Source organism: Suillus discolor (assembly GCF_016758755.1).
Source record: "Suillus discolor strain FC423 chromosome Unknown F5147scaffold_15, whole genome shotgun sequence".
Classification (NCBI taxonomy): Eukaryota; Fungi; Basidiomycota; class Agaricomycetes; order Boletales; family Suillaceae; genus Suillus; species Suillus discolor.
The window spans coordinates 444,231-458,707 of NW_024541262.1; the positions used below are offsets into that span (position 1 = coordinate 444,231).

General features: G+C 41.1%; 5 protein-coding genes across 5 annotated transcripts; 1 reads left to right on the forward strand and 4 right to left on the reverse strand.

Annotated features, from left to right (window-relative positions):
- Window positions 1–1,220: 1,220 nt before the first annotated feature.
- On the reverse strand, window positions 1,221–2,084 carry F5147DRAFT_650973 (uncharacterized protein; the record flags this gene model as incomplete). Its single annotated transcript, XM_041433490.1, has 1 exon — window positions 1,221–2,084. One exon carries the CDS (start codon window positions 2,082–2,084, stop codon window positions 1,221–1,223), a length of 864 nt encoding a protein of 287 aa, XP_041295273.1.
- Window positions 2,085–3,452: 1,368 nt separating this feature from the next.
- Window positions 3,453–4,256, reverse strand: F5147DRAFT_650974 (uncharacterized protein; the record flags this gene model as incomplete). Its single annotated transcript, XM_041433491.1, has 3 exons — window positions 3,453–3,719; window positions 3,807–3,883; window positions 3,974–4,256. The coding sequence occupies 3 exons, from the start codon at window positions 4,254–4,256 to the stop codon at window positions 3,453–3,455; spliced, it is 627 nt and encodes a 208-aa protein (XP_041295274.1).
- Window positions 4,257–4,820: 564 nt separating this feature from the next.
- Window positions 4,821–5,135, reverse strand: F5147DRAFT_572702 (uncharacterized protein; the record flags this gene model as incomplete). Its single annotated transcript, XM_041431104.1, has 1 exon — window positions 4,821–5,135. A coding segment is annotated over one exon (315 nt), but the record flags the coding sequence as incomplete, so codon positions are not given.
- Window positions 5,136–6,855: 1,720 nt separating this feature from the next.
- On the forward strand, window positions 6,856–8,469 carry F5147DRAFT_650976 (uncharacterized protein; the record flags this gene model as incomplete). Its single annotated transcript, XM_041433492.1, has 9 exons — window positions 6,856–7,017; window positions 7,117–7,139; window positions 7,374–7,393; window positions 7,503–7,570; window positions 7,628–7,645; window positions 7,717–7,820; window positions 7,969–8,094; window positions 8,152–8,285; window positions 8,444–8,469. The coding sequence occupies 9 exons, from the start codon at window positions 6,856–6,858 to the stop codon at window positions 8,467–8,469; spliced, it is 681 nt and encodes a 226-aa protein (XP_041295276.1).
- Window positions 8,470–10,270: 1,801 nt separating this feature from the next.
- On the reverse strand, window positions 10,271–13,798 carry F5147DRAFT_744584 (uncharacterized protein; the record flags this gene model as incomplete). Its single annotated transcript, XM_041439683.1, has 9 exons — window positions 10,271–10,489; window positions 10,549–10,877; window positions 10,939–11,080; window positions 11,102–11,260; window positions 11,687–11,752; window positions 11,846–11,951; window positions 12,082–12,787; window positions 13,224–13,365; window positions 13,484–13,798. 9 exons carry the CDS (start codon window positions 13,796–13,798, stop codon window positions 10,271–10,273), a joined length of 2,184 nt encoding a protein of 727 aa, XP_041295277.1.
- Between the last annotated feature and the right edge of the window lie 679 nt (window positions 13,799–14,477).

Genomic DNA, 14,477 nt, shown 5'->3' on the forward strand with positions numbered 1-14,477 from the left:
TTCATGGTCTAGTAGAGCGGGGACTGGTGTAGGTGGAGTGGGGACTCCTGTAGGTGTTACGGATGCCTGTAACACTTAGAGGAATCGTTCTCAGTAGCAATCCCCTTGGGCCAAATCTATACTCACATCCAGAGGTCTATTTGAGTTTCACCCCACTTCACCCTTTCTCCCCCTTTCTCCCCATCCCATCTAGCTATCATTCCTCACACACATCAGGTTTGGTGTATTGGAAACTAATAGTGACATGATAGTGAGCATCGGGAAAGCAAGCAATGTGTGCAATAATAACGATGATGGATATGGACAATGAAGGAACAATGATATTTGCAATGTCAACTAAGAACTACAAAATATCAGGTTTGACCCCTAAGTGTCAGAGAACGACTCTCCTCTACTTGGATCATGATGATGCTATGGGGAGTTCAATATTTATGTAGATACATAGAAATCCAGAACTCTATAGGCGAAAGTAGTAGTGCAATATTTTGGGTCTGATGTCCTATGTAATAAGACATAATGTACTGCGGACTATGGAAATACATGTAATAATGCGGTCAACAATGTTAGGGATGTGAAAACAAGTAACTATGCACCTAGTGGGGCTAGCGCAATGAGACTGGACATAGGTAGGACGAGTGCATGCAATATCCGATAGGCCAATGTGAAACCCGATGTGATGTCCAATGTCCAATGTTTTTGGGTTTGGTGCATATTGAGTCGGATATGATTTGGGTAATGATCAGCATTCAACATGCATAGGAAAATAGACCTCTATGAGGCCATAAGGACTCCAAGTCCTACAGCAGAAGACTCTGAACATTTGGTTTGTGTGTCTTGTTTTTGAAGTGTGATTGGTGTATAAAGGACAACCAGTCCTTACAACTGGGAGATCACTCTCTGGTTAGTATCAACATATATATCTGAAAGGAGATATGCTTACTGGCCACAATGTCACATATAGCTCAAATAAATTCCAACTTTGTTTGAAATTCATATAAAGGTTGCCCTCAGGGCTTCATGACGAGGCGAAAATGAGTGTGCAAAGTGTTGACTAAGCTGGGCAGCTCTTGATAGCAGTAAATCTTTGTATTGTTGACCTCACCAGTTGACAGCTTAACTTTGCTGAATTCTATGAGTTCTGGGACGCCACAGACACCCTGCATCTTCTTCAACATAATGACCTTATTTAGGGTATCTTCATCATCTGCATTTCCAAGGACTCAGTGGTCCTTGATGATATACTCTTGGTTGTCCTTTCTAGCCAAGTAGCAAATGGTGCCACAACCAACCAGGCCATGACTCGAAAATATGACCTCCAGGATATCATACCAGTTGTCATTGACTTGAATTTTACCAATAGGTGACAAATTCAGAGGAACAGAAGTTTGGGCAATAAAAGGAACTAGCAGGGTAGAAATGGCTAAGGGAGGCAGCTCAGAGGGGAGTGCAGGAGGACCAGTCCTGATATCAGGCTGCTCATCTAGCTTGAGGGAGGAGAAGACACTTGATGAGGAATTGCTATCAGAAGTCTGTGAGGGTGAAGGTCTGTATAATGAAGCTGACTCGTACCCTGACTCCTGGCTGGAAGCTTTATCTGACTTGCCTGGCTTTGTTGAGTCCTCATCTGACTTGTCTAACTCCTTACCTGAGGCTGCATCTCCTGACTTGGCCTGTGTACTGGATGTACCCTGAGAGATAACTCTCTTTGTCTGAGCATGCAATCTCCTAGGAGAACGAGAGTGACATGATAGTACAGGAAGTTTAAGCTGTTGAATGTTTATCATCGTATCAAAACCAATGCACTCATCATTGCCAAAGATGATAGATGAGAGGATTTGCAGAAATTCATCCTTCTGTCGGTCAATATGGAATGGAGGTGATACAGCAGAACCAGAGTGGTTGTATATATGAATATAAAGTTCACGATAGTGATTACATAGAGATAGCATGAGAGCGAAGTGCCTCCAGGGCTGGTGCTTCAAGATAATATATTTCACAGCATGCTTCCCTGGCTGGTACTTGCTTTTCATCACCTCAGTGACAACCTTGAAGCCTGCCCACCCAGAATTAGGTTCATCTGACATAACAATGTCAGGTTTGCAGGGGATGTCTTCTCCCTTTATTGTGGTGGTTGAGTGTACCCTACTCCATACATAATTTGCTCGATTAGCTTTGAGTTTATGTCGAGAAAGTGTCACTGTGAGGGCATTCCAAAGCCCTGCAACTATGTGTTCAATAGTCGAGTTTGAATTAGAAGTACTGATTCTGCCAGGTGCCTCACACTCCCCCCTGGCAGTCTCTCCTCATGTCTTTTACCTTTTTTACTCTTTTTGTGCTCTTGTTTGGGTGGATCCAGTAGCCTCCAGTTCCAACTCTTCACCTTACTATCTCACAGTTCTACAAAGTCTGTTGGTTCATGTTCATGGAATTGATGGTTGATCCACTGTTTAGAATATCAAATCTGAGAGAGAGGGATCTGAAGGTCCTCTGCATGAGGTGCTTGAACTTTGAAGGATTGGAATATTACAGATAGAAGATGTCCAAGGAGGTGCTTTGTTTGATGTGACTTGCAGGCTCCTTGAGAACCAGCTGATTCAGTTCTTGTGTGGTTAGCTAATCCATCATCGGCACATCATGAATGAGAGGAATTTTGATGAAAGATGATAGTTTTATTCCAAGTGCTAATATTGAAAAGTACTGTTTCAACTCCGATTTTGATTTTGAGTTGGAGTTGGAGGGTATTGCACACACTGATGAATGAGTATGACAGTCAAAATGTCAAAGGTTGACATGGAATATGCCATGTGGATCTCTTATTGGTCAAACATGATACACAAAGACTATCATAAGTGAAAATACACAAACTGTTCTAAAAATACTACATTGAAGGAGGAAAGTAAGAGTTTTTGTCTCAAAAACTATTCAGCCATAACTCTAACACGTGCTCAACACTATTATATGCAGTAAGGCGATTGTCTACAGCAACACCAAACCGAGGAACAAGATTAATGGATGTATGTACTTGTGAGATCAGTATGACATCTTCCATGCAAGTCCCATTAGACTGTTTTGCCCTTTTGAGGACATACATTTGCATAGTTGGTTCATAGACACTAATGATATTGAAGCGATGAACATAGGTAAGAAACCAATATTGCCATACTCATTGTGTGTCAGTCTTGCCAGGGGACAAAAAATAAGTCTTATTTGGGCGACAGTGTGCCCTGAGGGATGAAGTTAATAACAAGCATTGGGAAAGGACAAATAAGTTGTGACATGCCTCAAAGACTGCTAGTAGGCCATAAGTGTTCTGCTTCGGTATTGACAATGATTGAATCATAATGTCCATGTGTCCAAGGTTCACTTGGCGGTGTGCAATTGATAGTCTGAGCTGGTCAAATAGTATGAATGTCATGGAACTCTGTATCTTGCAAGCAAAGTTTGAACCATACTTAAACTTTCTTAAAAGGAAGCACAGCATTAGGTCTGGCTCTCCTAGGGCCACCTATTGCATGAATGTGGTCATGTTCGGAACTGGCCTCATGATGCAGAAAATTGGATAGTGCTGGTCGCAAATCTGGCAGGTTAAATTTAAGGGTAACATCATCAATACTGATGTTTTGGATGGAAGGATCATAGGCTAAATGAAAGGCAATGTGCCCAATGGCAAAGGAATGCAATGGTAGAGGTACAGAGCCCACAGGTTTGTGCTGCAGTACCTGGGTGATTGCAAAATAATTCATGATTGGATGCAAATGACTATGTTGAATTATAGATAAGAACTCAACAGGTATATTGTTGTTCACCTCAATGTCGTCAGTATCCTTATTGTCCATATGACTCCTTGCTGCATCAGCTAATGCCTTAATATTCTGTTTCTCATCTAGAAGGATGGTAGTGAGCTCAAATCAATGATATTTATTAAGTTGGTCGACATGTCAACATATTTGAGGGTTGTAGTTGTTGTTATTACCTGATCTCACTGGGACCTTAATCTCAGTGATATGCACATGCTCAGTAGCATCTGCAGACCACTGAGCCGTAACTCCAGAGTTCCTAATGCTAGGTATGACACTCTGCATAAGCTCCAGTTTCAGTATGTACCAATTGTTGACCACTTTGTTAGCCTTGCCACGACAAACCCTAGCATCAATGATTGCATCTTTGTTGGCATGAAACTCATTCAATGCTGCTGAGATACGCACTAAGTTGTTCTTGTCGATAAATTGTGACTGCACAAGATAGTGGAAATCCATGAGGGCACATATGGCAACAAGAACTCCACAGGGTGCTGCATCTGTACTAACTACGACAATAGAATATTGGATGTCTCACTGACAGCAAACAGTCACCTGTTTGAGTTTTGAGATCCCTTCTGTGGAATGCCAAAAGCTGGTGACAGGTTGCAAAACAGAGAAACAAAAATATATCTCCGACTCCCCAACAGCAAAGATTAGCCATTTTGCATTGTGATCCCAAAATTCCTTATGAAGGACATGGAGTGTCTCAGGTGTGAAGAAGTGGGACAGATGTGTAAGCACCTAGTCCCACCAAAATGGCTCAAAGACACCGTTCAAGCAGAATTTTTGTGCTTCATAAAAGAAGGCCTGTAGATCTGATGATGGATCAGCTTGTATATGGACAACAGATATTTGTGCAAGAGTAGTTGATGCCGTGCAAGATTTATGGTGAAAGGAATCTCCAAATTGTTTGTACATGGCTATGGTGACCAGAGAGGTCTTTCCACCAACACAGGCCAACATCATGGCTTTGGGAGTATCAATAATATAACTTGCAAGTGGTGTGAAACAATAGCAGCTCTACCTGACGGGATCTGAGAGTATCATGCCATGTAGAGTGGTCTCCTTAAGCAGTTTTAAAACAATATCTAGGCATTGATGAATGAGGCAATCTGCCAATACGCCACACAGGCATTTATTCTTATGAAGAAACTTCAGAACTGGCAGCAGGGCAGTGAGCATGAAAGAGTTGGATGATGATTTAAGTTGGGTGTTCATGTGGATATTTGCAAGGCCAGTGATGAGGAGTGGATGTGCAACATGATCACCCATCAGAACTGAGATATTCGTCTTGTCTGAGGATAGTATTGTCCCAAGCAATGTAGCACCTTCAGGGAGCACTGACTATTTAAAATTAGTAAAATATATACTATGTAAAGATGCCATACCTACATATTCCATGCATCATCGCCTGGCATCCATTCGGTATACACACAACAAAGCTTTTGCACCATGGAGTAAACCTTGCGAGGTGTAAAGTCCAATTGATTATGCAAGAGAGGATAGTTGAGAATGGCAGATATACACTTGAGTGGATCACACTAGTACAGAATAATAGGTGATTTCATTAAATGTGATATATCAAGAACTCATGACATCCAATATAAGCTGCTAGGTAACATTTCTGCTTGTTCTTGCAACTCTTTGGCAGAGCAGAACGACAAAGGAAGGTCCCTAATCTGAATGTTGGTTAGTCGATGAGATAAAGATAAAGTTGCTAACTCGGATACCTCACCATCTTGAGCGATAAGAAAGAATCTATCTTCCCTATACTCAAACCGGAATGCAGTAACCATGATGCAATCTTCCAGTCTTGCTTACAGCTGAATGGATAGTACAAGTTTGTTTTGCAGTAGATACTATTTTTGTCAGTGTTGAACAGGCTCAGGAATGTATAGCCCATGCTGTATGTCTCTGCAGCACCTAGAAAGTAGTTGGTGACCTCAGCAGGTGTTTCTTCTTCAACAGGAATCTCATCCCAACCACCATCGTAAGTGTCTCCAAAATCAACATCATCTTCCTCTTTGTTTGATTCCATAGGGTTGTCTTTCAAGGGCCCATGTGGTAAGTGAGATTTCAGCTGAATCAACTCATCCAGCCAACTATTGCATCCAGAATGAGGTTAGCTCATATGACGGGCAACAGCAGTGTCAGTCTTGAATCTATCTTTGCCACAGGATGGACACTGAAGATATATAAGTCATGGAAAAAATATATGCAGGCAGCAGATGTTAGTATGCTGCTGATTGATAATTTTCATTGGCTGATTTGTTGGGGTCAGAATCTAGATTACATAAGTAACATGTATAATCATCGATTATCATTCTTTGTTTATTGTTTATATATTGTTTTTCCTCTGCACTACTATGTGCTTATCAATGCTTTGAATCAGTCAGTTGTTGGTGAGTTATATCACAACAAAATTCAAGCTCTCATGCCTCTCTATGTCTGCTCATTCCCTGGTCCTATCTGAGCTGTCTCCCTTGGCTACTCCTACCTTGCTAGTTCCTTTTATTTCCCACTGCTATATTCACCAAAGGTCCGGTCAATTCCTACCCAAAGATGTCTCTATTGCCGAAAACCTCTTAGTTGTGCGTGTCTAGTGTGATGAAGCCAGTAAACAATTTGAACCTGCAAAGCTTTTGTCTCCAGGGCACATGTATCTGATGCACTCAATCTCGACTTGAGCAGGTGCTGGAATTCAGCCATCAGAGTCTTTATACAGAAGTATATCATCAACGGCTTTATGTTTTGATAATCTGTCTGAACTAAGGCAAGATATTTCTGTTTCAATGAGTTGACATGCTACTTATATTTTACATCATACTCCCAGGTTGCTGTAATCCATTTGCTTTGGCTATTGTACAGTATACATTGCATTCACTCAATCTTGGCCCCTTAGACTCTCTGATTCTCTTTTGTTCATGTGGTCTAAACCAAATTTGCATAAGTCTGTTCATTATTTATAGTCTCGACTCACCTCGAAATGTGCTCATGCTAACGTGCCCTTCTGAGCCCCAGCAAATATTCAAGCTCCACCATCTCCATCTCAAACATGCACCTCTCCCTCATGATCCAAAGTATGAGCATCACATGTACCTTGTCTGACCAGAATGGTGGCATTGGGTGTGGTATTAATGGTAGATCAGGGTGGTACAGCTGTTGGCAGATGCACATGTACACAATAGCCCACTTGGCATATAACAAGTCCTTCGAGGTAAGATGTCAGTAATGGCTCGCAAACATGGAAGATACTCACCAATTGCCTTTCTGATATCATGAATCTCACCTCCCTAGGTCTCTGTGCATGTTGCAGGGCAGGGATCTCCACATCAAATGGTAAGTGATTAATATGAGAACAATTAATACACGACACACCTCATGATTGCAGTCCTCATCAGCTCCTCTGTTAATGTTTGAATAGTATTTCATTCTGTACTTGTAGATGTAGTTGAATGTGAATGTATACAATATTCTTATGTTTGCCTCAAATGATCAAGCTCAAGTCAGACAATCGATGATTCTGGCATTTTCCAGATTCACTTTTTCTAAATAACACCATTGTATATGAAGTACATATGTCGACCTCACCTGTCAGTCTCAATATTCACAACAACATTCCAGCATCTATATTAAATAAAACACTCTATTGGTGTTCTCTATGCTGTGCTCAGCAGCATCCATCTTATACTTGCTGAACAGTGAATCCTGGTAGTCACACTGCTGGCCTCTCTCACTTGTATGATATCGCTGATGCTATTGGTTCCATGGTACGTAGTAGGACTATATTAAGATTACTAACTAATAACATATATTTAATTTCATAGAATATCAATGATACAGATGTGAGTTATTGATGTTGGTTGCGTTTCATGATATACTTATGACTTCATTGAAAAACCTTGGTGACAAAAAGAAAAAGGTACCTCATAGTGGCCTGTTTTGGACAAAGTTAACTCAGAAGGCCACCAATCTAGTCTGGTACTGCAACAAAAAGGATGAAGATATTGTATTTGCAAAGTATTTACACCATTTGCAATACCTATCATGACCTTGTGCTACACAGCAGTAAGTGATGCAATTTGAGTCCTGATTTCACATAGTAATGTCTATCACGGGCTAAATGCTGCATTGACAAGTGGCTCAATGGAAATCGTGTTGACATCAGTTTTTCAGGCGATAAGTACCAAGCAGTTTATGACAAACACCTTGCCAACCTCAACAGGTTTCATTTGTATATGAAGGACTTGGGAATACTTGATGCTATCTGTAAGAAGATCAATGTCACTAGCCAGTATGTTATTGTCTTATTGTGGCTAACATGTATATAATTTTCAATGCAATACTGCAGGATACATGCCAAAGTGGATTCAATTAACATTGCAAATAATGACTGTCTATCTGATGACAAGATCAAAAATGCAATTGAGGAGTTTCAGAATGGTAGTGGGGAAAATGGGAGAGATCAAGGAGATATGAGTGATGGTAAGCAGCTCAGTGATGGAGAGATGTCAGAGAATAGAAGTCAAGTAGAATAGTCTGAGTCACTCAGTTTTTTCCAAGTCTGTATTAATGCATGTCATTGATCCTATTGATTCTATTGGACTGGTGCTCTGCAAACTATCATAATTTCCATATCATAGTAACAGGGATGACTAGCAAGATATGAGTTGCAATATTGTGCAAATTACTTAATAATGGGGGGTATGTAGTGAAGCATGACATTACAGCTACCACCTTCAATAAAAGATTAAATGCACTACATACTTCCCAGACTACCCCAGTGTATTTCTTATTATAACAGATATTTCCAGTAGCATTACATAGTTTGTTTGTGGTGTTTAGGGGGGCCTTGTGCTCTGCAGCACAGCTGGAAAAGAAGTTGTCAGTTAATGCATATTGCAGAGACATTATAACTAACATAGAGCCTGTTAGTGCATAAGGTGAGGTGTTGTCAATAAGTTCCAAAGTCTACTCATAATTTATGTCATTATATATATAAACCAAGTAATGAGTGACCTATTACTGTTCTGTAATTTATTGGTTCCCAAACTCAAGAAGAACAAGGTACATGCAAGGTGACATTACTTAGTTATGCCTGACCCCTAGGACCTTCTCACCTACACATAACATAAAAATTCTAATAAGCCAAACTGAGACACTATATAACATTCAATCTTTTGAGCATGCTAATATGTGCACCTGCAATGCACTTTCTGCAAACATTTATTGACAGTTTCCACACAACTCTAATAGCCCAATATGCTTGTAGGATGTGATCACTTTTCCCTCTGCAAGTGAATGCAATACATTCTGCTCCATTAAAAATGTTAGACTTGTGAGCTTGATGTATGTATTACTGTCAGCAACACTAGCAAGCTTGAAAGAAGCAGATAGGCTGCAGATTTGATGCTGTAGTGATATATTATGTGCAGCTGTAGTAGTAGTAGAATCAATATTAAAGTGTTTTATTATTTGAATGTAACTTTATTTACCTAAGAACTGATGCCAAGTATAAACAGTGCAACCTTTCCAAGGCTGTACTAATGCTGAGCTTGTCATGGTGCCACAATAATCCTCAAAGTATGGCAAAAGTTCTGCATATCCATTGGTCATTGCTGCAACTCGGTCATGGTGTACTCACAGTACCAAACTATGCAGATCTATCAGCTGATAATAGTTATAATACACTTTCAATGAATGTACATGCTTTGGTTGTGGCGACAAGGGACATGGTATTCCAATGTATCCACAAACAAATAAACTAATCACTGATGATAAACTACAGCATACATACAATGGGCAAATAGGAAAACCAGATGGAAGAGCCATAAGATGGTTACCTGAAGAAATGATTATTGAAGTACTACAGCGATGTGAAGAAGTAATAGTAGCTGGCTAGCAAGAAAGCTAGAGCATCAATAAATCTAACTAAGTGCGGGTATACTGCCTCAACCCAAGAGGATTGCTATGAAGCACTTCCTTTAGTATTCCATAAAAAACTCCCTGCCAAGTTTTGGACATGTTTTTAACTTAGGGTATCCCTAGGCCAGTTATTAACATGTGTTTTTAACTAGTTATTGACACCAACCATACTATCATGATTTTCATACTACAGAGTTTGAGAAAAGCTAAACTTCCAGGCTACAGGACCACCATCAGCTACCTCTGAAGATGGTCCAGGTGTTTGCCGCTGATTTTGAGTTCTTGTCTTGATTATCTTGTCAGAGAGAAAGTCCAGGAGCTCAGGACCATCTAGATGATCATTCTCGCTACCAATAAACACCTGGTTACTGCAGCACAGATATCCAGGGTCATCCTCATTGATGAGATCAATGCTGCCATCAAGCCATACATCTGAATCTTCATTGGAACCATCACCTGCTTTATCCTCATTTCCATCAATTTCCTGGCCAAAAATGGTTTCATCGAGGTCATGAAACTTGACAGTTGGTTTTGGGTGAGGACTCTTATTCTGTTAACAATAAGAATAATAGACTGCATGAGAGGGATATCTGACACACATTTTCAAGGGTCATTAAATGCCACTGTCGGATTTGGACTTGGTTAATAAGAGTAGTGCTTTTCTGACGATTGCAGAGAGCAGAGTTCAACCAGGTGATAGTTGATGCTGCACATTCGTCGGCCATTGAGTTGACTGTGATTGAAAAAATCTTGACTCCGAAGAACTTGACAAGACGCAAGACAAGTTAAAACAATCCTGCACTTACACTTGCAAATTACATACCGCAAGAATATTGGCATTGTCGTGATCCAGGAAGCCTGTCCAGTACTTGAGAATGTTTGTATCATCAGTAAGAGGACAATTAAAAGGCCAGGCTCCTTTTGAATATGCAATAATTTGCTCATTGAGCTTTGCAAGAGCAATGTTACCATCTAGGCCATGGATAGTGTACTCCTTTGATTCGTATTCGACCTGTAGCTGTGACACAAGGAAATTGCCAATGCGCTGCAGAATGACATTGTCATCCGCCATAATAGAAGCTGATAGATTAGCATGATGAATGTGAATCAGTGTAAGAGCGAGAGGATTGATGTTCTTGAGGATAGCTGCATCTTAATAACCTTTATCACCACTAGTGAGCTAACAATGACACCACAGGTTTGAATGGATCACATGTATGAGGTATCAAGAAAAATGCAACTATAAATGTATCTGAAGGTGCACTGTTGATGGTTTGATTGAAGCGATAGTTGGAAAGTCGGTGTATCTTCTCCAGGACATGGACAGGCAATTTAATGACATTTTTCTTGAAAAGCTCTTTGTAAGAAGCTTATACTGCAAGCCAGAAGGCATATACATTGGCAGCAGTCGCAAACGAAGATTCCAAGCACTTTGTTGCTTTTGCTGGTGGACCTGTGACAGCCAGAAGCTGAGATAAAAGGAGCTGAAACTCCAATGACTCATGCATGTCGGGCATGAACGAGTCATTCACATCCTATCACAAATTATCTGAATCAGTACAGATTTGTATCATGTAGTAGTAACATACCGGTGTAGGGATTCATTTCTGGCTAGGCTTGTAGAGACTGTCTTTACCTTACCTTATGTTGGCACTTTGTAGCTTACATAATCAAGTTATCTTTTCACCAGTTACCAGTATGAGTCTGTCTGAGTCTTGAGCAGTTTTTATGACAATTCCTCTCCTCTGAGTCTTGAGCCTGGTCCAGAAACCCTTTAGGGTCGAATAGCAGCTAGGTTCTGCAAGACCCAACATTGTTCAGACTCACCATCTGAATTGTTGTACCTTCACCGGTATCTTGATGATCTTATTTCCACACAGTTCCCGAATGGCAGGCAAAGAGCGCTGCACTGATGATCCAGCAAAGTACAACGATCCAAAATGTGTCTTCCCAATCGACACCAAACCTCGGGTAATTTCTTGCTTCTTGCGCACTTGCTTGAGCTTGGAATTTGCAAATGTTGACTTCTTGAAGAATTTCACAGTTCAACATGTCGTGTTGATAGCCTATCAAGAACAGTGTTGTAACAGTTGAGTACTTGAGATGAATGTCAAACTTACTGGCTGGAAAATTGGGATAGTGCAGATATCTTTGATGAGGAGATTCATTCGGTGACAAGGGTCGGGTATGTTGATAATCCATGGGTATTTCTTTTGAACTTTCTTTCTTGCTACTCGAGTATTTCCTGTGTCATCTGAGCAGATGCCAGAGAAGTGCTTTGGACCAATATGAATGAGAATCTAAGTTCGTGACTATGTAAGCTATTTCTTTGCACATAATACCAATACATACTTACTTCATTAAGGACCTCAAAATGTGCTCAGCAGTGTGGGATTCATCAGAGGCTTCATTGCCCTCAAACAGGAAGATGTGGCAAATAGGTGTGATAATGTGCACTGTATAAACTGACTCTGGTAAGCGCGTTGTTTGTCCATCGAGTGTCATGCTAAGATTATTGCATGACCATAGATGTTCTAACTGCTTGGTTCGAACAAATCCTGCTTCTGCTGGTATCAGGTACTCTTCAAGCTTGGAGGCTGAAGCCGGTTCATAGGAGGGAACAGTGTGCCACCACATAATCTTCCACTGAGGTAAATCAACTTTGCTGGGAGGAATGCCTCCGACGCAGAATAATTCCACAATGTCAGCGTCGAGTTGATTTGTTTGCTGGTCCAGACAGGCCTTCTTTAAGATCTGCTTCACAGATGGCTGCATTGAAGTTCTTTTGGTTGTGGTTGATGGTACACTGGGGGTACTGGATACTGCCTTGGGTTTGGATGCTTGGAGGTGGGCCACTTTTGCCGAAGGTGCATCGGCAGCTAAGCCACCATCAAGTTCCTCTTTCATTGGACAAGGAATGTGCTCGCATATAGTGGCATGTCCAAATATATGTTTTTTGATGTGAGTTTCGCATTTCCAGGCTGTCGTGTACCCCTTGGCTGTTCCTACACAGCGAAATATGATAACCTTTTTGGGGTCATTCTTCTTGTGGCAGCTAATTGCTCGTGGGTTTACAGATTTCACCCGGACGAAGGGGCTCATCAGAGAGCTTGACCGCTACCCTAATCCGACCTTCTTAAGAGTGATCAACTACTTCTTATGGTATACCGAGTGGAGTCCAGTCACATGATGGACCTTGACCACCCTGTTTGGAGTCACCTTCAGGGACTGAGTTATGTCTAGGCACCATCTAGACACACGACCAGGAATGGGTCTCTCTCTCATGCCAGGATTTATTATATGTTGAGCTCTTTGTACGTTATTCAATCATGTGCCGAATCACATGACTGTGGGACCCAGTGAAGATGCCCAGCTTCACTTTCTATACATGATCGTGTAACCCGTCTCCTAAGATAAGGGTGTAAAGCCATAAAGCAAAATCTTCGGTTTTCTGGGTTCGAACCGAAGATAGGCACACAAGTCAAGGATCCCCTGGACATCCCCCTTTCCCTTTTGGAACTGGTTCTGGAACGTCCACATAATCACAGTGATTGATGGTTAAGGCCTCTACTATGTTATCACCCACTTCGGGTTCAACGTCAACCATCTTTTGAGCAGGAATCTTATAAACATGATGCAACTAAGTCATTCAGACTATTGTTTGTGTATTCAACTGTTAAGTTCACCTATTTGTTTGCAGCCTTATAATGATACTCCGCAGCCTTTGAGAGATCTTTTGTCCATTTCTGCAGTATCACAGAATTAGGATCTTTATGCAGCACGGCCCGTAACACATCGACCACTGCAGTGAGACCAGGCCCGCATTCTTCGAACTCAAATGGGCAAGGTGCAGAGTCATCTCTTCGTCCTTTTTTTGCAAAGGTCACTTCAAGCTCATGGTTGATTGCTGCCTCCGAGGTCCCATATAATTCAATCTTTTCAGGATCGGGAGAGAAGTGTTCAAAGTTGTATCTTTGGTTTCCTAGGGGTATATTGTCTGGGAGATGGGATAATGCAGTTTTGAGCCTCTCTAATGAGGTATCAATGCTGATAACTGTCTGAAAGAGGCTCATAGTTGAAGAGAGGTAGCAGGGCTGTCGTTCTGGAGATTTTTTGGCTCTTTTCTTAATGCTCAACCAGTCTGAAATGATCTATTAACTTCTGTGGTATATTTAGAGTTTTTGACACCCTCAAAACACACTCGAGTTTTTGACATGTTAAAAACCGATGATGTTAAAAACTGCGGAGTTTTTCATGGAACACTAACTTCCTTCAAGTAAAATGCGAAGGGAGCAAATGCAGAATGGAAAAAACCAAGGTGACCTTGGAAATGTGAGTCTGCCGATGAGAGCAAAAGTGATACCATTGTAGAGATACAACAATTGCTGGGCACTACATGAAGTAAGTAACCAGCAATATAAAAATGTGTTGTGGTTGTGCACAGCCTAGTCTGCTATACTTGCAAGACAAGTGGGTTTGACCTGAGGGGTTTGCTGTATGGTATTAGAATAATCAGTTATAACAAAAGGAAGATAGTCCGAAGCATGGGAAACAAGTCCGAAGGTATAATTATGAGTCCAATGTCAAAAACATCAGGGATGTTTTCGGGTTTCAGGTTAGTGGGTTTGCCTCGGGTTGCATCGGGTTAGCATCGGGAATATAGTGAATGTCGGGGATAGCGAATGGCAGGTTACTGTCAGATGTTTCGGAGTGTTTCAGATAATGAAAGGATGATATTGTGGAATTCAGCTA